At 37.6% G+C, this 26,513-nt stretch overlaps 1 protein-coding gene across 1 annotated transcript in view; it reads right to left on the bottom strand.

The window, feature by feature from the left end:
* Positions 1–26,513, bottom strand: part of prkcea (protein kinase C, epsilon a) — a 57,712-nt gene extending 31,199 nt beyond the window's left edge. Inside the window, exons 1-2 of the mRNA XM_039661350.2 lie at positions 25,493–26,513; positions 12,373–12,436 (exon numbers count right to left, since the gene is read on the bottom strand). Of these exons, the coding sequence (XP_039517284.1) occupies positions 12,373–12,436; positions 25,493–25,840 (412 nt within the window). The 5' untranslated portion in view covers positions 25,841–26,513. The remainder of the gene's footprint in view (positions 1–12,372; positions 12,437–25,492) is intronic.

Below are 26,513 nucleotides of genomic sequence, written 5' to 3'. Positions count from 1 at the left end.
TTTAAATAAATGCTGCTCTCTTTTGAACTTTCTATTCATCATAGAATTTTGGGGGGGGGGGGGGGGAAATTGTACACGACTGTTTTCAACATTGAAAATAATAATTTATTCTTTTTGAGCATAAAATCAGCATATTAAACTGATCTAAAACTTTTGACCGGTAGTGTATATAGTACGAAACATTGTATATTAAAGCTATTATGTGTTTCAGCAAGCTTAAGTTATTTTCATTTTTTGGTTTCAGTAAAATTTTAGTGAATGAACACATTTCAGTTTCATTTCATTCGGTTTTAAAGTGTGTATAAACTGTTTAGAAGGCTTTACAACAGCATACCAGCAATCCATGATGGAAAACAAAACAATGCTGGTCTTTTCAACAGGAGTTTTACAGACTTAAGCTGCGCTATTAGATGACATGCATTATTAACAGGCATTATTTTTGTCAAAATTTTTTTTCAACACATGCCAATCTCCATAATTCTAGTTTTGACTGATAAAGTTTTAAAATTCAACTTGCATTACATATAATGTGTGCTGGTCAACTAGTCATAAGAAACAGTAAAAAAAGTAAAAAAATAAAATAGATGTGTACATTTGAGATAGAGCTACTTAATTTATTATTGCATGGCAATATCCAAATATGATACTAAATCCCTCAGGAAAAAAAAGGGCATTAATTTGTGACGTGCTGTGTTTGCATTTGAACATTGCACATTTTAAACAGGACATGCATTAGCTGAATAAACGTTAGCCAATACATACTTATAGAAAACAGTTGACAATGAAACAGTTGACAGCAAAACGAATCACTTATCAATTATAAGTTTAGACCAATCCGACATAGAGCTGTGTTAACAGTAAAACGTCCGTCATTTAACAAATTTCAAGAGAGAAAAATTGAAAGACAACCGTTTATCCTGCCCCTCGGATTGAGCCCTGTCATTGATGAGTTCCCAGACCTAACATCCTGATGTAGGTCTAGCATCCAAGGCTAGTTTTTCGCACTTCCTGGTAGGCTTCATTCTTCAGATTAGAATGTTGCCGCTTAGTTGGCAGGTCTGGAGTAGCCTTTTAATACATGCGGCAAAATAAATATGCTTAGAGTTTAAGTCGTGTGTAATTTTCACAATAAGTGGCTGCAACGTACACAAAATAGCATATCATCCAATTGAATAAGAATACACTTCTGTTCAAAAATTTAGAGTCAATACTTTTTGTAAAAAAAATTAAAAGCCTACTTTTGAGTAAGGATGATTTAAATGGATCACAAGTGACAGTAACAGCTTTTATAATGTTACAAAATATTTTCATTTCAAATTAATGCTTTTCTTTTGAATTTTCTATCTACATAGGAAACCTATTTTTTTAATCGCAAGAATATGAAACAGGACAACTGTTATGTAATATATTATCAACACTGAAACTGGCCCCAAACTTTTGAAAGGTGTACTTTTACTATGTATGTATGGATGTATGAAAGATTGCTTCAGTCATGTATTTAAGACAAACGAGTGTTGTATCTAAGCTTGGCGGGTGATATCACAGTCCTACAGTATTACTGAGCCGCCGTGACGTGGTGATCTGAGATGTTATCTAACTAGCCATCTGTCACATGACTCTCTATCTCTCTAACAAAATGAGTGCAGATTATTCCACTGAGGGTCCTTGATCGCAGGAAGGGAAATACATTAAGATCACCAATGAGTCTTACAGAGCCCCAACACCTAGAACAGATATTATCGAACATATTATTGAGTTTTCATAATCTCACACATACCGAGCTGAATGACAAACATCAGTGTGAGTTTATGCTAACTAATCGGAAAACTCTTCACAACAGCATTGTGATTGCTCAGATTATGACCTTGTCCTCTCTTTCAACCCTTCACTCCATCTCTCTTTCTTTCTCTCCTCCTCTCAGACCTCTCACCCACTCTATCCATCCATAAGTGTGAGCGCACAGGCTCATTTCCATGGCAACCCCTGCAATCTAAACCATCTCAGAGACTGGGCCGCCCCACTGAACAAACACACATAGCGACCGCAGAAGATCCCCACAACAACATGCTGATAGACAGATTTGTATTTTAAGGAAGGAGTGGGGAAGTTATCGAGAGAAAGAGACAACATAGAAAAGAACATTTTCACTGAAGCCTCAGATACAGAAACTCATTAAGGAAAAGAGAGAGAGAAATATAAAAATAGCCAATACCACCTCTCTTAGCAGCCCTGCATACATTTGCATGGTAAGCAGCACTGAGCAATGAACACATGAACCCTGGGAGAAAGTTTAAGTGTAGGACGAACAGGAAGTGGATGCGGACAGCCAATCAGGAAGAAGATGGACAGAAATGGGGTTAAAGGGTTTGTTTGAGGACAGCTGTGGCAATATTTTGGTCTTTTTCGTATTGCTATGAATGCACATCACTGTGAAGAGATGACTCAAACTCTGTGAAGGACTTTAGATTATGCAAACTTTGAATCAACATGCACAAAAGCTACATTTTCTTTATATTGTAATCATTATGTTTACAACATGTAATAAATATATAAATGAGCTCATTGTTTCTACCCTAAATTAATACATTGTTAGCTAACTGCACCTCTGAAAACGGATTACTCTAAGTTGTAATGTGGATTTTGTGTAAAGCTGTTTTGAAACTAAATGTGAAAAGCGCTTGAAGTGAAATAAACGTGACTTGAAGTAAATAGAAAACGGCTTTTTATGCGTTTATAAAGTGTACTCAAGACATGAGCTTTCAAGAGTGTTCAGCCTTTTAAGTAGAGCATAATGGTTATCTGAGATATTTTAATTGATCAGTACCACTCAATATTGGATACATATGGGTGTATATTGATTTATTTGGGTCATTTCAACAAGATTATATTTTGTTGGAAATTGTGATCATTTTTTTTTTCAGGATTGAAGTTCAAAAGAACAGCATTTAAAATAGAAATCTTTTGTAACATTATAAATGCCTTGCTGTCACTTTTGATCAATTTAAGGCATTTTTGCGAAATACATTTTTTTTTTTAATTTTACATTAAATTTTTTTTTACATATTCTTTTAAAAGAAATAAAAAAATTATCTTACTGACCCAAAACTTTGACCAGTAGTGTATAAATATTTTTTATAGAAACTTTTTCACATGCTGCCATTGTTTTGTCTCGCCTATAAGGTGTATGCCTGTCTGTCTGTCTGTCTGTCTGTCTGTTAATCCATGGCTCAGTCCCACCTGCTATTTTCAGACAGTAAATCCTGAACAACTGACATGCTGCACCTGACAAAAACGTTTCCACTTCGTAGGGGTAAACACACACACACACACACACACACTTCATGTTTTATAAGGACTTTCCATAGACATAATGATTTTGATACTGCACAAGCTGTATATTTCACATATTACACCAACCCATCATAGAAAACTTTCAGCATTTTACATTTTCAAAAATCATCACTTATGATTTATAATCCTTTTTCCCTTAATGGGGACCAAACTATGTCCCCACAAAAACAAGAATTTCTGCTATTGCCATCTTTGTGGGGGCATTTTGTCCCCATAATGTAGGGTTTACCAGACCACATACACACACACTTATTCCTTTTTTTCAACCTTTGTTGTTTATCCTTTAATATGGTTAAATGTATTGAAAGGTGGGATGAGTCAGAATCCTGAGAATGGAGGAATACATTTGGCTGATGAGAGGATCACTATAAATAGAGGGAGGGTAAAGATAGAAGCACAGCGTCTGTCACCTCTCATCAGAAGGGTGAGCTGATAACGGCAAAAGAGACAAACTTACGCAAAGCAGGTGGGAGTCGGGATACTTTATTGCTCCCATTTTCTTTCCAATTTCTCAAGATTTATGTGTATATAAATGCACTCAGGCAGTGGAACAGACAGAAATATATTTCATTTATCCGAATGAAACATCTGTGACCAGCCTGTCTGTAAACAGCAATGAAAATTTTCGTTCTGAATTGGTCGTAACACACAAAAAGAGCCAAGTGGGAGGTGGGTCGGGCAGGTAGGAACATGGGTAATTTTACAGAAAGCAAGGACGCTGCAGTGCCTGAGCTATTCTGGTCTGCGTAGCTTGAGGTGACACTGAAAATAGCTCAACTGCCCTTCATATCTAAAGAGAGTCTCTTTCCTGTGTGCGAGTTTGTGTGTAAGACTTGATTGGATCAGATTGCGGATACAAGACAACACTCTCCCACCTCTAGGAACCAAAAACTGCTCTCATCTGCTATTGGTGGTTTGCTCTTCATGGCAGCAAAGATCAAAGGTCTTGAGGAGATATTTGTACACACATTTTTTGATTCCGCCAAATGATTCTGGTTCTTTAAAATTCCATTCCATTAATTAATCTTTTGAATTTGAGAAAGATGATTTTGAAAAACTGAAATGCTGGGATCATTTAAAGTTTGTCCTTTGTTCAAATCAACAAAGAAACCAAATGCATACTTCATTCCTTTATCATTATATAACACCACTGATAAAACTCATAAACTGTATCTTGGTTTACACACCATAAAATACACAGATTTAGGTCTCAAGAGCCTCAAGAACAACATAACACAGTTAAAGGTCGGTCACCTCAAGGACGATAAATAAAATAACGTTTTCTTAACTGTTCAAATTCTGTGAGAATAGGGATGTCTACATCACAGCTGTAACGATAATGGCACAGAGGAAAAATAACAGTTGAATCCCTGGCTTTCAGAACATTTTTTTTCCAGTTAATGAATGATAAACACAAGGCTGACAACCAGAATTTAAAGAGGAGACGTGATTATCGTTACTGAAGGCCTTGACTGAGACCCCACGGTACGCCACTGATCACAAGTTATTAATTCCGAACATCTCGAGCAATGCCGACAAAGCATAAGAAAACTGGAAAAAAAAAAAAAAAAATCGAATCTTGAGGAGCCAGGAGGTACAGATCAAGTTCACGAGTCGTCGCCGGCTAAGGCTAATCAAGCTAACGTTAGCGTTTAAGCAACAGTGCCGACGAACGCAGACATTATGGAAGTAATAGCAAAACTGAGCACCTTTGACAGAAAGTTTGATGTCCTTTCATCTATTTTATCCACGGTGAACATATCATTTGCTAGTATTTCCACCAGATTAGTAGCAACTGAAGAGGCAGCTAAAGTTCAAGAGGCCCGCATCAAATCAGTGGAGAAATTATGTACAAGGAATCAAGATATCGACGACAAAACATTTGAATTATCGGCATAAAGGAAGGCGCTGATAATGGTAAACCTACTGATATTTGTGACAAATCTTCTGGCTCAGGCACACCGCTCGCCAGAACCCATAAGAGAAGGCGCCTCTCGAGCATTCATTGTACGACTTCATCATTATCAAGTGAAAGAACCAACCCGATCTTACGAGAATTCGACGAATTTTACGAGGTGGTTAATTCGTAACAATTCGTACGACCTCACTGGTACGAATTAGTACGTTTTTGCTAAATCTTACATATTTTACGAATTGGCCAATTCGTATGAATTCATACGAATGACCTAGCCCTGACCACGCCCCTAAACCTACCCATCACATGGGTTTGGACAAATCGTACGAATTGGTACAAGTGAGGTTGTATGAATTAGTACGAATTGGCCACTTTTTAATCACTCGTACGAATTCGTGCGAATTGGTCGTGAGATAGCGTAGAAGAACACATTCTACGCCTAGCAAGATCGAAATTTCTCCAAAACGGTGTAAAAACGATGCATATCTTTCAAGATCTCGCCGCTGAAGTTTGACAACATACGCAAGAAAAGCAGGCAGCATGAAGTGAGATGCGGATTTCGTTTCCCTTCTAAGTTCATTGTGACTGTGTGAGGGATAAAGAAAACTATTGATTCATCCGAGTCGGCCTCTGAGTTGACAGAGGTTTCACAAGGTTCGTAATGTTCAATTTCATGAGAAGGTTACAAATGTTGGAAGTTTTAATCCACAGTTTTCATTTAAGGTGTTCAGGCAGGACACATTTTATTTCATATGCCGAGTAACTGAATTTATTAAGTTGGAATGTGTGTGGAATTAATAGGAAAGGTTTATGCGCATCTTAAGAAATCTCTACCAGTCAAATTTCTCTGCTAAAACTAGAGTAGCAGCAATTATCATTAAGAAATCAGTCCCCTTTATACATAAGCAAACAGTTAGAGATAGGAGTGGCAGTTTCTTGGTTGTGCCTTGGGAGATAAATTCATTACCTATCACTTTAGTGAATGTGTATGGTCCTCACTTCGATGACCCTTAATTTTTTGAAAATGTCTTTCATACCTGACTTGACTTTATGCATTTACGAGTCATCATAGCAGGTGATTACATTGGCGTGTTAAACGCTAGGTTAGACACGCATCCCAGCCGAACCACAATTGGCTGGTGTACTAAGCAATTACATGCAAAAGTTAAATCTTAATTGATAGCTGGAGAGCTTTGCATCCCACGGATCATGACTTTTCATTCTACTTCTCAGTCCATAAAACATACTCAAGAATTGACTTTTTCCTAACAGATTAAAGATTGTTGCAATGTTAGTTTCAACTCAATATCCTAATAGATTCTTATCGGACCATGCCCCAGTTTCTCTTAATTTAAGAATACAATTTAGTAGAGGAAATTATGCCTGGAAATTTGATGTTATTAAATGATGTCAAATTTTGTGAATTTTGCGTTTACATTATTTATAGAAAAACTCCTTGCACGCCAATTAAAGCATTCTTAGGCAACTCGTGCAATACATGACTGGGAGGAGGAAATTGGTTTTAAAATTCATGAAAACATATGGGATGCATGCTTGAGAAACATACATACATGTTCTGTGAATGCTAGACACAATTTGATTCAGTTCAAGGTAATTCATAGGCTTCATTATTCCAAGTCAAAACTTCATAAAATATATCCTATGTAATAAGTGTAATATGTCAGAAGGCACACAGTTTCATTCTTCATGGTCATGCAGTAAAATCAGCCATTTTAGGAATGTATATTTAAATTTAATTCTGAAGCAAACTCTATTGATTTGGAATTCTGAACTAGACTTTTAGGAGCAGAGAATACTTTTTGTAATAGATATCAGAAACAGGCCATTTCGCTGTGTATGATGTTGGCAAAAAGACTTATTTTACAAATGTGGAAAGCAGATTCTGTCCCCACTGTGAGATGTGGGCTAGGGAACTGGGAAATATGTTGTACTTGGAAGAACTGAGATTTATATTAAAAGACAAATTATCAATTTTCATTAAGATTTGGGAACCAATAAGAAAATTCTTACAGATGGACTGAACAAGCTTTATGTGTTATTTTAATTTCTGTTGTTGCCACTTGCTATTCACTAGGATAAAAGAGTGTTGTGCAGTGGTGTACATGTAAAATGGTACTGCTTAGGAAGTATACTGTATTTAGTCTTACTCTTGTATAGTTACTGTTTTGGTGGCATTGTGCATGTCGGTTATCTTCATGAAAATGAAAATAAATGGATTTAAAAAAAAAGGGAGGGGGAGGGGGGAGGGAGTTCAATATTTCCCACCTTAGCTTCCTGTTTCAGTGGAAATAACGTCAACGCATCATACAAAGCTGTGTGTTCCAACTTCCAAGGCACTTCAGTGGGCCTTTAAGAATCAAACTTCACTGGCTTTTTCATGCTTTTTGTGTTTGATTCACTAAAAGAACCAGTTCATAAGATCCAGTCAGTTTGCTTTTGATATATTTAAAGAATCAGCTCATTGACATTGGTGATCAGATTTCACTGATCACGCTGTATGTTACGGATTCACTAAAATGGTTTTATGCTGGATAGTAATGCAGGGTATTTTAGTATGCAGTAGGAGAACCATTACCAGAAGAGAACGTCATGAAAATAACGTGCTTCTTTAATTAGAACTGGTTCTTGGTTGTCTCGCAGCAGGGGGCGATCATCATGTGGTCTGTGTGGGTCCTAACTCCCTATTACAGTCATGGGGACACTATACTGTCAAAATGCGACGTCCTTCGAATGAGACGTTAAACCAAGGTCTCGACTCTCTGGGGTCAGAAAAAATCCCAGGATTTCTTTTGAAAAAGAGTAGGGGTGTAACCCCGGCATTCAGGCCAAATTTGCCCATTAGCCTCTGTCCATCATCATGGCCTTCTAATCATCTACATACTGTCTGCTCTCTACCAATAAGCTGGTGTGGGGTGGGGGTTCTGATGCACTATGGCTGCTCTTTAAATGTAATAAATTATTATTATTGGTTCCCAACCCTACTCATAATCTAATAGGGAGCTTTTTTTTTTTTTTTTTTTTTTTTGATACATCCTGGGAGTACTTAGGAGTGTGCACATCTATTGATATTTTATTAGTCTCTATAATATACTAGACTGACCTGATCTTTATTTTGTGTTGTTGGGGTTCTCATGCATGTCAAATTACCCCACCCAGGCAGGTCAGCACAAGCAGTGCTTTGGATCAATAAGAAAGATCAACCGGAGGTCAATAGATGTATGTACAATAATACAGAACAAGGCTTTACTCTACCACAGGATATAAACTGGAGGGATGCTGAGCTCTCATTTATGCCCAGAGCAAAGTCACACATTAGCACTAACTGACTGTTTGCAAGGAGACGCTAGAATTAAGTGATCTCCAGCCAAGCTCATCCTCAGTTTACTGACACCTTTGAAAAGAGGCCTGTGATTAACGCAACATCCAGACAACACAACTATTATTTAGACACAGAGCTCGAATGTGTGCATTTTATTGTCTGTTGCGACTGTGTGGACGTGCCTTTGTGTGGGCGCCGTGTTGTTGTTTGTTGCCCCTTACATTTGTGCGTAAATGTACACATTTGCAGGTCTATTATCACAGCTCATTGATGAATTAACCTAGTGTGTTGAAACACCAATAATCTGTCAAATGAAAAGAATGATTCATCCTTTAATAGAGCTAGTTTAATCTAGAACAAATATTTGGTCATTTTCTCACCCTCAAGTCATTCCGAATCTGTTTGGTTTACTTGTTTTTTTTGTTTTTTTTGTGCAAATTTAGAAGACAATTATTATTTGTTATAAAAATGCCATTGAGCTGCAAAAAAATGCCAAAAAAAAAAAATACCATAACAGTATTATGTCCATATATGACTCGTTTGTTCAAAGTTTTTTAAAAACCATACAATACAGTAACTTTGTGTTAAAAACAGACTGTAAAAGGCAAAGAGGGTCAACTCTTATACATATGAATGGGAAAAAATGGTGACTAGTCTTGACCATAAATTGAACAAAAGAGCTAAGAAATTCTGGATACATGTGTTGCAATGTTCAACTGTGGCTAAAACAGCACAAATTATGACACCATTATCATATTTTATTTCTGACAAGAAATAGCAAAGCATGACTTGACTTCGAAATCCTGATTTCGCTAGTATATGGGGGCATTAACTAAGTAAAAAGAAATCGTCAGTTTATACCACTAACAAGGCTTAAAATAGCCCCACACTAACACAGTAACATAATGAGGGTCCATACATGCAAAACGAAGCATTGAGAACTTTGAAAGTGTACAGACTGTTTAATATTTTATATAGACAGTTCACTTCGTGTATACAGACAGGAGCCATCTTGGAAAACAGTCTCGACAAGTCGAACCACGAACGTCGTGCTGAGTGAGTTTTCAGCGAACTTCTGAACTGTATGAACGGCGTACGGCGTTCGACTTATCAAGACTATTTTCTAAGATGGCTCCTGTCTATATACACGAAGTGAACTGTCTTTATAAAGTATCTTCTTATTAAACGGTCTGTACACTTACAAAATGTTTTGCATGTATGGACCCTCATTATGTTTCTGTGTTAGTGTGGGACTACTGTATTTTGAGCCTTGTTCGTGGTATAAACTAGCGATTTCTTTTTACTAATGTAAATGCTCCCAGTACTAGCATTGTACGCTAAACAGTTTTTAGAGATAAAACTCTTTACATTCGATTATCATGAAAACAAATCTCAGACAACGATTGACTAGGTACCGATAATTTATTAGACCAAAGGTTCTACTTTAATGTTACTTTCAACATTTATTAATACATTATTAAAATCAAAAGTTGTATTTGTTAACATTAGCTAATGCACCATGAACCAACATAACCAATAAGCAACTGTATTTTTATTAACTAACATTAACAAAGATTAATAGATACTGTATCAAATGTTTTGTTCATTGTTAGTGAATACATTATGTTAACTAATGAAACCTTATTGTAAAGTGTTACCAAAAGTCATATGGTTTTGGAACGGTATGAGTAAATGATAACAGAATTCTCATTTTTGGTTGAACTATCCCTTTAAAACACTTCAGAATTTTGATTGAATTGTTATTCAGTGAAGATTATCTGTCATGATCATCTCCATTAATGCATCCAGTCATTTATAACCGGAGTGGGAATTAAACAAAGCTATTCCTGAATCACGCAGACCAGCATTTCTGATTTGAGTCTGCATCATTAGTTAACCTCAACTGGAGAAAGGTATCTCCCAGCATCAGCCTCAGGCGTGTGAGTGGGCTCTCAGAACATATGCTCGATACACACCCAGGAAAGAAAAGCTTCAGCCCACGCACACACACACACACACACAGAAGAGTTAAAGAGTGGCATTTCCCTAATGGACACTGCTTCTTTACACGCACGCGCGCACACACACACACTCACTTCCTCTCATAAGTATCTTGGCACAGGCCTTTCTCTTGATGCACTAATGATGCATAACAAAACCAAGAGGATTTCATGAATCTATCAAATGCCCACCGTCAGGACAGACAAACCAGTTCTCAGATCATTAATATTCAGTTGTCAGTGATAGCACAAAACAAATGTTCATTTTTTTTTTTTTTTTGTCTTTGGATGCCAATTTCCTTTTAAATTGAGTAAATACTTGTGTCATATTCATTCATTTTAGTCTGTTTTACTAAACATTAGTCTTTTTAACATAAAATTAAACTAAATATTCAAACATTTTATATACTAACTTCAGATTTTTTTTATGCTCACCTAGGCTGCATTTATTTATTTATTTATTAATACTGTGAAATATTTATGCAATGTAAATATAAATTAAGTTGAATTAAATTAAAACTAATTTCTATTTTAATATATTTTATTAATTAATTTGCCAATGCCACTGCAAACCCTTTTCACTTTAAATAGTGAGACAAGCAGAAGAAATAATGACTTCAAACAACCTTTTGCTGGAAATACCCTCAAACAAATGTGTGTTTCAGTCTCTGGTGTGAAAAGATGGAATCTTCTAGAAAATGATCTAAAATGTTGTTCAAATATCTTACAATTTAAAAATAATTATAAACAAAAGATAAGTCTATAAAGAAGAATGTGAAAACTAATAGAATTATTACAATAGTGATGCGCTTTCGTTGCTATTTTGACTGTTGGATCTGTCATTATTTTGTCCTTGTTGGTTTTGTTTATCTAGTATCATATAAGCAGAATTAGAATTAATAGATAATAATAATAATAATATTAATTATAATAATAATAGACAAAGAGAGAAAAATGTGTTATAATTGAAGGTAGATTATATCTGGTTTAGGCTTGTCGTATATGTATGTGTATATGCATGTGTATATATATTTTTTTTTTTCTTTAAGTTTTCTGTTGTTTGTCATTTTATGTTGGTGAGGTCATCTAATTTGTGAATCTTGTTTATAGGAATGGGGTAGGAGCTTATAAGATTTTTTTTCTTCATCCTACTCCTGTTCTTTTTTTGTCATGGAATGTACTTTGTGTTGGTTTGATTTGTTAAATTGTTCTTGTGGTATTTCGTGTTGCATTACCATGAAAAGAGAGAATAGAAAATAAATGAAATTAATTAATTTAATAAAATTATTAATTATATATATTAATTATTACATTATACAATTATTAATTTATTCAAGTGATGGCATAGCTGAATTTTCAGCATAATTACTCCAGTCTCACATGATCATTCAGTAATAATTCTGACATAATTGTGATATGGCACTGAATATATTTTATTTTATCAATAAAAATTTCTTATAATCAATTTAAAAAACAGTTGCACTTAATAATTTTGTACAAACTGTGATTTTTTTTTTCAAGTTTTTTTTGGGGGGATGAACAGAACATTTAAAATGAAAATAGAAAACAATATAAATGTCAGTTTTGATCAATTTAATGTGTTCTTCCCAAACTTTTGAACTTTAGTGTATAATTATTTAATAAAAACAAAACAAAAAAATCTTCATTAATGAACATTTTGTTAGCGATTCCCTTATGCGCCTGACGTCACACATACATTTCTGTCTGCTTCTTGTGTTAATTTGCTGTGGACTCAAGAGTCTCACCTTCACTGGAGGATCCCGACAGATCAATGATGACGTACACTTTCCCCTCAGGCTCCAAGTCGATCTGTAGAGAGGAAACACAAAAGCAACCAATCAGAGAACAGCATCTCAATACAGCGTCTCAGCACGAAAGGAAGACTAATTCATCCAGAAGCACATTAACTTTGTGAACACGCTTCGCAAACATCTCATTCAACATCACCTGTACTTTTATCAGCCGATGCCAAAGTTCACGATCCCAGTAATAGATTCCCTCCTTGAATCTCTCTCTACAGGGATGGGCCCCTCGCACACATGCTCACGAACTTCCTGCTCTCTGCCTCTTTTTGTTGTCTCTAAGGATGGAGGGTGGCAGAGAGTTGGCAGGGAAACTGCTTCGGTTTTATAATTCCTTTTCAAACAATTTCCTGCCAGTGCAGCACATCCCCGAGCGACCCACGCAGACCCCACATGGGCCCGACGCCTAGCCGAGATTCGACGCCCACTCGCCATCAACTCCGCGTGGGGGAGAGGAGCTAGGAGAGGATCCAGATCCACTATGTCAGGAAACCACTGCTTAATCTTATTATGCGGAGAGAGAGAGAGAGAGAGAGAGAACTAAAATACGGGCCCCGCGGTGCATATGTGGAGGTGGATGGAGATGTCAGAGAGAGAGAGATATCGAGCTGCATTCATAGAGCGTCTCAAAATAGTATAGGCCTGTTTTATTTTTCTCTTCACAGTGATCTAGATCGTCAGGGACACTGCGGACCCGGTGCCAGATCAGCACTACCGGTCTTAGTCCTCTTCCTGAATACAGGAATTAGGACATGAAGAACAGCACAAGCTCTGCAGCAGAAGGGATTTCGTTTGTCCAGATTTCAGTCACAGTTTGTGCCGTGGAGGTTGCAGTTCTTTTGTTTTTGTCCCAAGTTTAACCTGCTCTCTAAGCTAAGGAGAAAAAACCTGATTTATCTCTTAAATCCTAATGAAATCATCCGAATTTGCTGCACTTTCGAAAAACCGAGCCTCTCAAAACCGCCCTCTCGAACGCATCAGGCCATCTACCTGCAGTCCTCTGATGAAATTACAATCAATAGCTTTTAAGGGATAGTTCAACCAAAAATAATAATTAGAGACTTTGGTTGAAATGACTTTGGAGTCATTTTGTGAAGAGCTAATATGATGAACAGATTTAATTTAGACTTTTATTTACATCGAGTCGACACGCATACATAGTGGACATCACATTTGGCAAACATGGAAACTTGTGTGTCCATCTGTAAATAAAAAGATAAATTAAAAGGATAGTTCACCCTTAGCTTATGATTTACTCACCCATGGAAACGTTTGGAAGAGCCCGGACATTTTTTTAATACAACTCCGATTGTATTCGTCTGAAAGAAGAATGTCATATACACCTAGGATAGGGATAGGACTAAAGGGTGAGTAAATCATGGGGTAATTGTCAGTTTTGGGTGAACTATTCCTTTAAGTATGTTCATCATATAAAGCGATTGTATCTCTTCACAAGACTTGGATTAAATCACTGATTCGTTTTATGACACTTTTATATATCTTAGGTTTTTGTTACCTGGACTTTCAATGGAGGGACAGAAACTCTCAAACTTCATTAAAAATATCTAAATTTGTGTTTGGAAGATTAACCAAAGGCGTATGGGTTTGGGATGACATGGAGGCAAGTAAATGACATCAGAATTTTCATTTTTGCGTGAACTATCCCTTTAAATCACTGTAAGACAAAAGTTATGACTGCAAAAGCATTGGTGATTGGTGATGTCATCTGAAATGCTAACAGGGTGATGACATGTCTATTATTCAGCCCCCCCCCCCTCCCCCTTCCTGTGATGTCATGAGATTCCATTCAACAGCAGCCTCCTTGAGTGTGTTTGTCTCAGAGGTGCAACGGCCACTAAATTTAGCAGAGGAAGGAAAGGCCACTGCATGTGTGTGAGTGTGAACGTGCAAGGATAGAGCTGTGCTCTAGTCTCCCCGATGACACTCTCCAGGAAACCAGTATCATGCTTTGCTAAACAATGTTGGCAAGGCAGATTTGCTGGTCATGTATGTGTATGAAAGCTCTTTCCAGACGGCAGTGTAGCTAAAGTCATCAAGGTGCACATTTTCTTTAAAAGGATTTGTGTTTAGCTTTCAAGCAAAAAAAAAAAAAAATTGTCCAAACATCCTTCAAATAAGACCGTTTCTACTTTTCCCCTAAACTTTATTTTTTCTTGATCCATTTGCAAATAGTTTTTCTTGATTTAAGTATTAACCTATAGCTAATTATGTTAATGTATGCTTAAAACAATGTTTTTTCAATATTAAATCAATATTTTTGTCTATTTCTCCAATAAAAAAAAATAAGATTTTAAATTAAAATTTCAAATTTAAGTTAAGATTTGCCATTGGCATTAGAAACACAAAGAGAAAAGAATTCTTTATTAAAAAATAATTATCTTCAAGAAATACATTTCGTTTTAAAGACTGGGGAACAAGAAAAAACATTGGTTAAGGACATAATTTTTGGCTGGATCTGGAGAGATAAACGGTTGCTTATAAGCATTAACTGAATAATAAATTGACAAACGAAATCAATCTAAAAATAGTCTAATAAGCTGACCGCCTGTTTCTTTTGTCTGTCTACTATTTGTATTTTTTTGTGAAGCGACCATGGGTTCTTTAAAGGCGCTATAAAAAAAATAAATATATTATTATTATTATGCCACGTACATCATTTGAAACAAGGCCAAATATGACAAGAACTCATAAAAGAAACAGAGCTGGCATGATACCAGTCTCTCTTATTGCTCAAAAGATGCTGCTATTAAATATCTTTCATAGTAAAACTGGGGCAAATTAAGTCTAAAAAGGTGCATTAACTGCATTTTAATGTCATCTGAATTGTAAAAACATAATGGGGCCCAAAAGTTTGAGATCACAAGCGAAACTGCAGTTATAAAATATGTATAATATAATATAATATAATATAATATAATATAATATAATATAATATAATATAATATAATATAATATAATATAGTATAGTATAATATAATATATTTAAGTTTTTCACCGAAAATGTTTTTTTAAGCATTACAACAAATAAAAGTTCCAGAAACAGAATCTTACATTTTTCTAAATAATGGACATTTTTCAAAATCCTAAAAAAAACAAACAAACACACCTGACCTTTCATAGGTTTAAATGAGATGAATTTTAAACGTGGTCTCATACTTCCTCACCCCACAGTGCATAAGTGCATTACTTAAAAAAAAAAAAAGAAAAAAAATCCTCTTGCTAACTGACACTGGAAAAAAAACTAATGTAGTTAATCTGTCAGTTGAATGTGTGTCAGAAGGTTGTCAAATGCGTACATGCCAACCATGTATATTACACTGATAACATTTAAGAAATATAGCTTTTATACAATAAAGTGAAACACACACACACACACAGATGTACAACAATCTGTCAATCAATAGTGATTTGTCCCTTTTGAATAATGTACAGCAGCACTGCTGCAGAGTGTTAGATTACACACATTACTTGCAAGGAGAAACCATTTCTTACTGCCTTTATAATTTTCTGTGCTGTTTCTTTCTTCCTCTTTCTGTGGCATCTGAGGTTTTTTCTCTCTTTCTGTCTTTTTTTCTCCCCGTTTCATACACAGATCTCATACATACACAGAATGAATATACACAACTTTGCTTTTGAGAAAATGATAAAAATTTATAAATTCTAAATTTCTATTTTGCCATAATCTTCATTTATCATTGAAAAAGAGCTAATAATTATAAATGAAATATTATAGGTCAATGGTTGTATTCTGATTAGAGTATCATTTGCAATGCTTCATGGGATGTAGTCCACTGCCTCATAATTTAGTACACCATCTCAAACTTCCGCACAAGTCACTGTAGCAGATTCCATACACAAAACCAATTGGATGCTACTGGGGGGTCAAACTAAAGGCATCATATGGATATCATGAGAACGGAACTGGATGTAAAAGAGACAAAATCAGAGAGAAAGAGAGAGAATGGGGAGAAAGGGAGGATAAACCCAAAGATAAGCTGTGGGACATAATCAGCTCCTCTTATGCAACACCCTGTGGCTCAACTTCATCCACACCCACAGCTCAAGAGGCTCACTGGCCCTCCCCTTAGAAAAGAGATATCAGAGAGATCGCTTTAATATCTCGACTGTTTCTCCTAGACCGGCATTAAAGGACATACAGAGAACTGGAGAAGAGTCTCCTGCCTCACAGATTTTCTAAAAGACCAAGATTTGCCAAGATACCAAATTCAATAAATTTCAATATGACCTTTTCTCAAATTCATTCAAAAGACCAAATTATTTGAGAAATACTATCCAACACAATAACAAAGATCAGTTGTCTTACAGAATGGTCTCATTTGTGTCTAGTTTAATTTCTCCTCTATGGAATGTAAGGCAAAGCACAAAATTACAAAATAACACATATGCTGTACATTGTTCAAAGTTGCAACAAGTAGCATTTGGACAGTTTCTGGAAAGTATCTGGGATGTTGGTGGAACATCTTCAATAGTTAATGTGATGACCTAAACCTGTGGTTAGGACACCTGTGAGAACTTCATACATCTGCTAAAAATCACTTCAGGATCAGTTGCTTCACAAATGTGCAAATGCCAGTGTGGTGTGTATTTCGGAAAGCATATCAAGTACAACACAAAGAAAACAAACTCTTGCTCTGGTTACTGTCCTCCAGTGCCTGAATTTGCACCGCTCATTGGCCTTAACTCGCCCTCTCTCGGTTCTAATCACCGCTGTGCAAACAGATACCCACAAGCCACGGAGAACACATGCCACTCACGCTCTCCCAAATGCTCAGGGGTCTAAAAACAAACTAAGATTTTTGAATCAACAGGTTTCAGATTTTTTATTCACGGCCAGTCCACACCAAGAACGATGAATATAAAGAGAACTATAACAATATTAGCATTAACAGAAGATAATGTCCTGTTGATTTTAAGCATCCACTTCTTCTGTCATTAACTAATCGTGTCATTCCAAACCCGTAAGACTTTTGTTCATCTTCGGAAAATTGATGAAATCGGAGAGATTTCTGTCCCTCCGTTGACAGCTACGCAAATGATGCTTCAAAAAAGTTAATATGTGAATAAAAGCCTAAATTCAATTTGTTCATCATATAAAGCGATCAAGTCTCTTCAGAAAATTGATACTAAACCACTCAGTTCTATGGATTAGTTTTACAATCTCTTTATGAACGTAGCTGCCAATTTAGGGACAGAAAGCTCTCAGATTTCATCAAATTTCATCTTCATTTGTGTACTAAAGATGGACGACATGAGGGTAAGTAATTAAAGACAGAATTTTCATTTTTGGGTGAACTATGCCTTTAAATCATCTGCTGCTTTAAATGCTTAAGGTCTTTTAAAAGAGATGGATTCTGATTGGCTGCCAATGTTTTTATCATTGATCAGTTGAAAAAAAAATCATTATAAAATGACTGCAATGATATTGTTCCTCTGTGTTGATATTTGTGGTGTGGACTGTTTTTTGTAGAATTAGAACGATTATTAAAAAACATTTTGTTAGTTCTCATCATTGGTGTGAATGGGCCTTTTTACTCACCCTCAGGTTAAGAAATCACTAAAAAAATTCAAAATCAAATTCCACTTCATACACAAAAAAAAAAAACCCCGAAGACAACGTTTAATATGTTATTTTATGTTTCACAGTAAAAAAATGTCAGATTTCGTCAGCACTAACCCATTAATATAAACATGAAGTTTGAAGTTTGTATGATAGGCTACACAGGGAAGACAGCGTATGCTACATTTCTATCTTGTACATTCTGTATACACGGAGGTGGTTGCGATTTATGGATCCGCGTCTCAGTACTAAATATAAAAAGTAATGCGTCAATCCATCCCTGACTATACAAAAAAAAGCAGCCTGTTTCTTTAAAAACTAAATATGAAAGGATGAGGCTGTGGTCAAGTATATCACATTAAGCTGTTAGTCCTATTAGGACTGTTGATTTGACTATAGGAGAGCCCACTGTAGGGATGCGGGAGAGAGAGACAGAAAATACCCTGCGCGACTGAAAACAGTCTCCTAACTGTGCACTTGGGAAATCAAAAGTAGGTCTAAGAAGTTTTAAACACATGTGCCACCGATTTCTAAACGAATCTCTCTGCTAGGATTAAACATAGGAACACTTTCTTTCCACTCCTCCTCAATTTCGCCCTCTCCTCATCCGTTTCTTACCCTCTCTCTAAGACACTTTGAGCTCAGCAACAGTCCTCCTACGTCCATCTGTCAACAGCAGAGCTCCAGCATGACGGCTGAGCGGCACGCACGGCTCCCATTCACACTCAAAATCACACACAAATGTGGCCATACGAGCACATTCAGCTCTGTGAACACACCGGCTCAGAGTGAAACCTTCAGAGCTCCATGAATTACTAATAAGACACCACACCAGGGCTAATTGTGCATAATTCATGATACAGACTAATAATGAGAACCTTTGAAGGTCTGATTGGAATTCAGTTTGAATAAACACTGTGTCCTGGGAGGGCTTTACGGCTTTAATTTAGTAAATACAATAGTACAAAAAGAGACCAGACAAAATGAAAACGGCCATCTGGAGATAAAACGCTCATGTAACTGCGAGCACGGGAACAGACTACAAGCCTTTGTGTCTCAAACATCATGAGGTGTGAGTTACTTTGATTTAATCTCAGGCATAACACGAGCATGCACAAACACGTACATGTGCACACACACACACATACCAGGCTGATGGCTGTGGTACACTGGTATGTGTGTGTGAGTGTGTTTGTGCACATGCAGATTGTGAACAGGGTGCTGAGAGGATTCAAGTCTGTTGTGGGCTCCTGCGGTGAAGATGACTGCAGATATGATGATGGATGGTGATGATGGGAGATTTTGGCCCCTCTGTGGGCAATATGAGCACTTATTTAGGCTAGTTCAGCAGAAATTTATAATAATACATTTAATTTGTTACATTAACAAGCATAATATGCTCCTATAGTGCCTGAAAGAACATTAGAAATTAATTTTTTTTTTTAAGTTTCCTATTCTAATATCATTTATTCCTGTGATGGCAAAGCTGAATTACTCAATACTTCAGTCTATATATTCTAAAATGCTGCTTTGGTGCTCAAGAAACATTTCTAGTTAGCATCTTGCTGTTTAATATTTTTGTGGAAACTTTGACATTCAAAAGAACAGCATTTATTTAAAATGTTTGTCCTTGCTGAATAAACGTATTCATTTCTAAAAACAATCTTGAAACTTTTGAATTGTACTGACCCCATGAAGGACCTTAAATTATGCCCAAAAAGGCAAAAGTAAAACTATGCTAACACTGGAACCAAGAGAAATGGCTTCAAAGCTCTAAGATCAATGAGATATCCATCACATTGGAATCGATCCCATTTTCCATCACTAATTTTTTGTACTATTTGTGCTTCCCCCTGAATCCACACAAAAGATAAACAAGTCAGATGTTTAAAACCCATTAGCACTAGCTACAAAGAGAATATTCACATATGTGATGTATTTAGTAGCTGAGAGTATATGTGTGTGTGTGTGTGTGTGTGTGTGTGTGTGTGTGTGTGTGTGTGTGTGTGTGTGTGTGTGTGTGTGTGTGTGTGTGTGTAACTGGATCATGTAGATAGCGGTGCAGATCAGGCATATTTGCCAGAGTATCTCATATGTCACCTGTATTGTTCCCTTTCCCTGTAAGCATGCTCAATGTGCCCCAGGCGAGAGCTCAACGCAGCATGTGAAAGCTAGACAACCGCCGGTGACACACAAAACTGCAAAGCACACTCACACACAAACCAAACTACACAAGAACAACGAATGAAGACAGGCACAACAAACATATAAAGACAATTCACCGGTCTCTCATGGAGACATTTCATGAAATTAATTAGTGCTGCTGGATGGACTGATCCCTGCTTACCCACAATTCACCCTTCCCCCTCAAATCCTGAGATTTGCCAACTGATGAAAAACACTGTAAACCCATGTGCAACAAACAGATTGACGTGAGAAGGTTTCTGTCTGTGCAAGTCGACATGTTGCCACCTTAGTCTAGAAGCATAAATACGCCGATGTGAAATAACTAAATTAACACCCTGTTCTGATGCGTTTTGGCTTGGCAAAAGGATGATATGGATTCTTCTGGCAACGGAATGCCAAGTAGGGGAGCAGTTGGTGTTTTGCCTAAGTCTGGCCTATTTGGACAAATGGCCAAGAAGAAGTGAGGATAGGAAGTGAGGATAGATGATGTCAATGTCAAGTAACCAAGAAGAACTGTACAGCTAACACCAACATTTAAAGGGATAGTTCACTTTGAAATTAATTTTTGATATTGAGAATTTTCAATTTTGATATTTTTAGGTCAAACCGTTCTTGTCTGTCAGTCATATAATGGAGATTTATGGGGTCCACCTCAAATGAGCATGCACAGAGAAGTCCAAATTAAACATGATTTAAATGTAAGTACACATTGATGGCCTAAGACACGAAACGAGCGGTTTGTGTGAGAAAACGAACAGTATTTATTTCATTTTTACCTCTTGTAACCACAGCCATGTCCAAGTGATCTGAAGGCACGAGTGCTTCGGTCTGCACAAGCGCCGGAAGTGATCTCTTGCGCGGTTGCAAAAAAAAAAAAAAAAAAATCAACGTTGCCAGTTGATATAACGAAATCGTCTTCCATTGCAATTTCCTGTATATCTAAATATGTTTAGATCTTCACAGTAAAGGGCAACACTTCAGAAATCTCTGTGTAAACAATGAGTGACGTACACACGCGAGAGATTACTTCCGGTGCTTTCTGGCGAGTGCCGGCTCGCATGCGCAGATAGAAGCGCCCTCACCCTCAGGCCCCGTCCACACTACTCCGTTTTCGTTTAAAAACTGAGAATTAAAACGAATACGATCTCCGTCCACACCAGCGTTTTATCTGCGTATTAGAAACGATCTCCGTCCACATTAAAACGACTTAAAACGCGGATCACGTGACCATTCACCAACACTGGGCATGCGCGTGCCGGTGTAAACCGTGAATGACGAATCAGGAAAGGATACGTCATGACTGATAACATCCAATCATAGAGCCAAGCGTCAGCCTCTGCGTCAGCGTTTCTAAAGTTCTCCGTTTTGTATGGTTTTGTCTCGTCCACACTAAAACGCCCTCCGGAGATTCAAAACGCAAAACGCAGCTGCAGCGTTTCTAAACTTCTCCGTTTTAGGTCTTCGTTTTTCCCATTATAGTGTGGACGGGAGGTGCAAACGTAGCAAAAGGTCTCCGTTTTTAAACGAAAACCCAGTAGTGTGGACGGGGCCTCAGAGTATTTGGACGTGACTGTGATTACACGACGTAAAAACGATATAAATACTGTTCGTTTCACACACAAACTGCTCGTTTGCAGGCCATCAATGTGTTCTTACATTTATGAGTCATTAAATCATGCTTAATTTGGACTTCTCTGTGCATGCTCTTTGAGTTGAACCCCCTAAACCTGCATTATATGACTGATAGACAAGAACGGTTTGACCTAAAAATATAAAAAAATTGAACATACTGTGGAAACAAAGACACCTACATCTTGGATGCCCTTGAGGTAAGCTAAAACATATCAAAAATTAATTTCAAAGTGAACTATCCCTTTAAAAAGACACAACAGAAAGAGAGCTTCTGGGCATAAAAATGTAAATACCGAGTGCAATCGATAACTGTAATGTAAGCTGTAATGCAGTGGAAAGACATTAAGGAAACTGCAGGCCTTTAAAGCTCATTATCTGTGGCTAAAGCAACACTCCTAGTGAAATGTGTTTTAAGCATTTGGAGCTGGTTTCGAATGGACTGGGCATAATCTCAGGAGCAAAAATATCTATGAAATTAACAAGGATAGTTCGGACAACAAGATGGAAGGGAAGGAAACCCAGTAGAGAGAAAATGAAGGAAGCAGAGGGATAGCAGGAGGAGGACAATATGAGGAAGCAGAATGAATGAACCCAAAAAAGACAAGAGTGAATAAATGGCTACAAGATCAACAGAAGTTCTCCCTCTTTCTCCAACTCTCCACAGATGACCCCTCAGTAAAAGGCTGGAAATTGAAGGCAGAGATATCCCCAAAGATAAGGGCCACTTTCGCTGGTGATAATGGGATTGTTGCTAACTTGAGCTAAGGGTGTTGTGGGTGATCTCTGCAGGGTCAGACATTCCATAAAGAGGCTGATGGAAGGGTTGTAAATGATTCAGTCCGTCCCTGCCCTTTCACAACAAAGACAGTAGGCTGTGTCTTAGTAGTGTCTGAGAAGAGTCATCCACAAAAAGCAGGCTCCAATTACCTCTTCCGCTAAAAGCAACACGTCTACTCAAACCCAACCATCAGCTTAAAAGAAGATGTGTGTGCCCAAAAGTGGTGCAATTTCAGAAAACTTTGTTGCATGATCGTACCAGGCCACCGCAACATGTTTGAGGAAAGATTACAGACCAGAAACCCAACAGAGAAGTGGTAAAGCAGCAAACATGACACAATAGCGTCTTCCTTAGGGTCTGAGGTCCTGTTTGGTTACTTTTTCCTCAAACAGTTTTGTAACACTGCTGCTACTGTTTCTTTGGTTTGTATGTTTGTTGAAGACAGTAGAGGTGACTGCCCAAATTAGCAAGCAGAATAAAGCTCCACCTGTGTGGGGAACAGTGGGAGTAAATGCACAAATGAAACTCATTGGATGCGAGTCCACCGCGTGAACAGTGTGGGCTTCTCGGGAGATGTCTGGCTCCGGGCTCTGCTGCTCAAATGACGAGCCAAGAAACAACCGTCTTCCTAAAAATTGCCTCATTTGGTTTCTTTTTCAGACATATTGACCCTCATTCAAGACAACTCATTCATTCAACACCAAACACATCAAGAAGTTTCCATCCTAAGGCTCATTACATCATACGCCATGTATTCAAATAGGAAAAAAAACAACAATGCTCCAACAAATTCCCAAGAAGAGGAATTTACTGAATTACAGTGCAAAGAAAAGTCAACAAAAGTTAATTAAATGAATAATATATTATTAACTATATTATCTATCCATAAAAGCCCCAAAACCTACATTTCTAGGCTTTCAAAGCTTTTAAATTTAGTTTAAGTTGCTTTTCTAGATCTAAAAAAAAATACTGTTACATGAATTTATTTGCATTGTGCTGACTATCCAAATTCAAATGTATTTTTTACCTCAACTCAAATTCAGGAATTAATTTCTAAACATTCTCAATTCATTCTCCGGTCACCGTCTCTTGACTTGAACGCAAACCCTTGCTTTATTAATTTGCATAAACAAGACATGGCAGATGGAGATTGTACTTATCTCCCTCTCTGGGAAATTAGACATACCATAGCTTCTGCCTAAATCGTTGTTATCAAGCATATCTGTAGCCATGAAGTCTGACAAAACGTTCAGCTTCAATTATGTCAGATGCATTTTCCATAATTAACATATGCCCTTTTTGTTGAGCCATTTTGTTTATGATTGGGATTGGCATAACTAATGCAATGCATTACCCTTTCAACAGCCAAAACCAGACTAACAGTCTAACAGAAAAAAACAACAACAACAACAAGAACGGTTCCCCATTGAATAGAAGCAATATAGCATATATAACTGGGAAGAAGGGTTAACATTTTTTACTTGTCAAATCTTTTTAGTACACAGGTGAAATAAAGAGCTGACAGTGAGACAGAGGGCTCAGGGTGTGTTATGATTAGGCAGGGCCTCAAAGCCGTGATGGGGGAATGCAGAGATTAAATTGATTTCCTTCTCACTCTCTCGCCTGACACATTTACAGCGCGAGTTGCCAGCAACAGGAGGGGAAGATTGACCAATGCAGCGACATAATCGATACATTCTGACCTTTCCCTGGGTGTCTAACGACCAAACATACAAAGCACTCCCCACTGCAGCCCCTCAGCTGGACGAATATTATATAACAGACCAACTCATAATTCCAGGCATGATTAGAATGCTAAATTAATCTCTGGCTATTTTTCCATGACACTGAAACACAATATAACACAGCAGCATCAAAACATTTAGACTATTGTAAAAAATATATATTTCAAGTTTTTATGTGCGTTATATAGGCTACCCTATAAAAACACACGATAGTATATAATTGTAAACAATATTGCAATCTATAATGCATATAGCCTTTCTTTTCATCAGAAAAGAAACACTCAAAAGAGAAGACATGAAGAGTCCAACACTATTAAAACTCTAATAAAAGCCAGTGAATTGAGCTCTAAATGGGCCTATTTCTACCAAGTGGTTCCTTAGAATCCAAAATAAGATGACTGGCCAGGTGAAACACTGGCAGTGCTATCCAACATGTACCATCATTTTTTCAGAAAACATGGCCAGATAAATGACGGGTTGTAACGTGTCGTATACATTTAGCAAACTGTGTCAAACTTGTTTTACAGCTTGCATAATAAGCATCGATATTTCCTTCACTGGCATGGGAGTGTTACATCTCATGAAAGCAATTTGCACAACATGTGCTTCACTTGACGGAAATGGTAAATGTAGGTCTGGATTCAACAGCAGCAGAACATGTTTTGTCAAAAAATGGGAAAACCCCCAGAGCGTGAGAACCCGTGAGGGAGGCTGGGAAACAAGGGGCTTTGCTGAGGAGAATCCGAAACCAACCAGTCCCTGTGAAAATTATGGCCCAGACGACAGATGAAAATTATGGCCTAGTCAACAGATCAGTGATTTTTTTGCACATTTTGGATGTCTCCACACCGGCTTTAGGTCTTTATGCAGCAATATGAGCGGATTATATAAATCAGGTGAGATAAATAAAGGTGGACATCAATTATGTCCAGTGCTGGTCTGCTTCAGGACCCAGATTGAGAACCACTGCACTAGACTACACCAGCCATGTCTCATTAGAAGTCCTCCCTAATCTTGAGTGTGAGAGAAAATAAGACACCCGAAATGTGTGGTGCTGAGGGGCCATCAGGAGCCAGACAGAAGTGATTACACACCATGCAATAAATTGTGAGATTAACATACCCAGTCTTCAAAGTGCCTACTCCCATTCTGCAGCAGGTCCTCAAACTGTATAGTGCAGTTGGCCACAAAGTCATCATAGCCAATTGGTGCATCGTGAAAGACGGACAGTTCAATTTTCTTCCCATCATAAACCTCCGTTACAAACTCATCATTCCAAGCTGGACTATTAGTCTTTTGCTTGGTGGAAGTTTGGCCCACACGTGAATCGTCCACGTTGAGGGCAATGTACGTGTCCAGTAGGAAGGTCTGGGTCTTTGGTCCAACTGCATGCCGGAGCGACCATGGAGTGGGCTTCAGGTCCAACGCCTCACAAACTTTGATCTTCAACACTCCATTAAAAACCACCATGATGACGCTCAAGTGAGATGCAGCTGGCTTCTTGCAGGAACAGACGGTTTTTGGTTTTGATTCAGGGGGTCGCTATACCCATAGATGTCATCACGTCATTAGTATACATGCACATATAGGCTAGATGGATGTTGTGATGCTTAAATCCCTCAAACCACTACACGGATCAACCTGATTCTCTCATTTGAGCGGAACAATCAAATAGGATGCAGAAAAGCGATATGCAAAACCGAGGCTCCTGTGTTTGTTTACGATCCGTCTTTACTCGTAATGGGAAAGCATACGTAAACAATCGGATTCCATACGTGTGGAATAGCGCTGAGTAGAGGGACGAGTCCAGCAGGCAAAAGATCGGCAATAACCTAATATAGTGGAAAATATCCCAAATGTGATGGTCTTCAGAAGGGTTTGTCTCGTACTATTCGTTTTCCCGTATGCGTTGAGTGGGAGAGGCTTTTGGGATTCCTCCTTCTCCCAGTATGCTGACGAACCGCTCGGAGACTATTGCCATCCACTCGCCGATATATTAAGCTGCTTCTTTTCTTTGTAGATTTGAGAAGGCGAAAGCATTTGAGCTACACGCTCATGTAGTCTTCTGCGCTGCAGCCTTTCTCCCTGTTCGCCCTCTCTCTCTCTCTCTCTTTCTCCCTCTCACTCACTTACTCCCTCTCTC

The sequence above is a fragment of the Pimephales promelas genome, chromosome 17 (genome assembly GCF_988280905.1).
Source record: "Pimephales promelas chromosome 17, fPimPro1.hap1.1, whole genome shotgun sequence".
Taxonomy (NCBI): Eukaryota; Metazoa; Chordata; class Actinopteri; order Cypriniformes; family Leuciscidae; genus Pimephales; species Pimephales promelas.
Note: the sequence above shows the minus strand (reverse complement) of the source record. Positions and strands in the feature narration are given on the sequence as shown.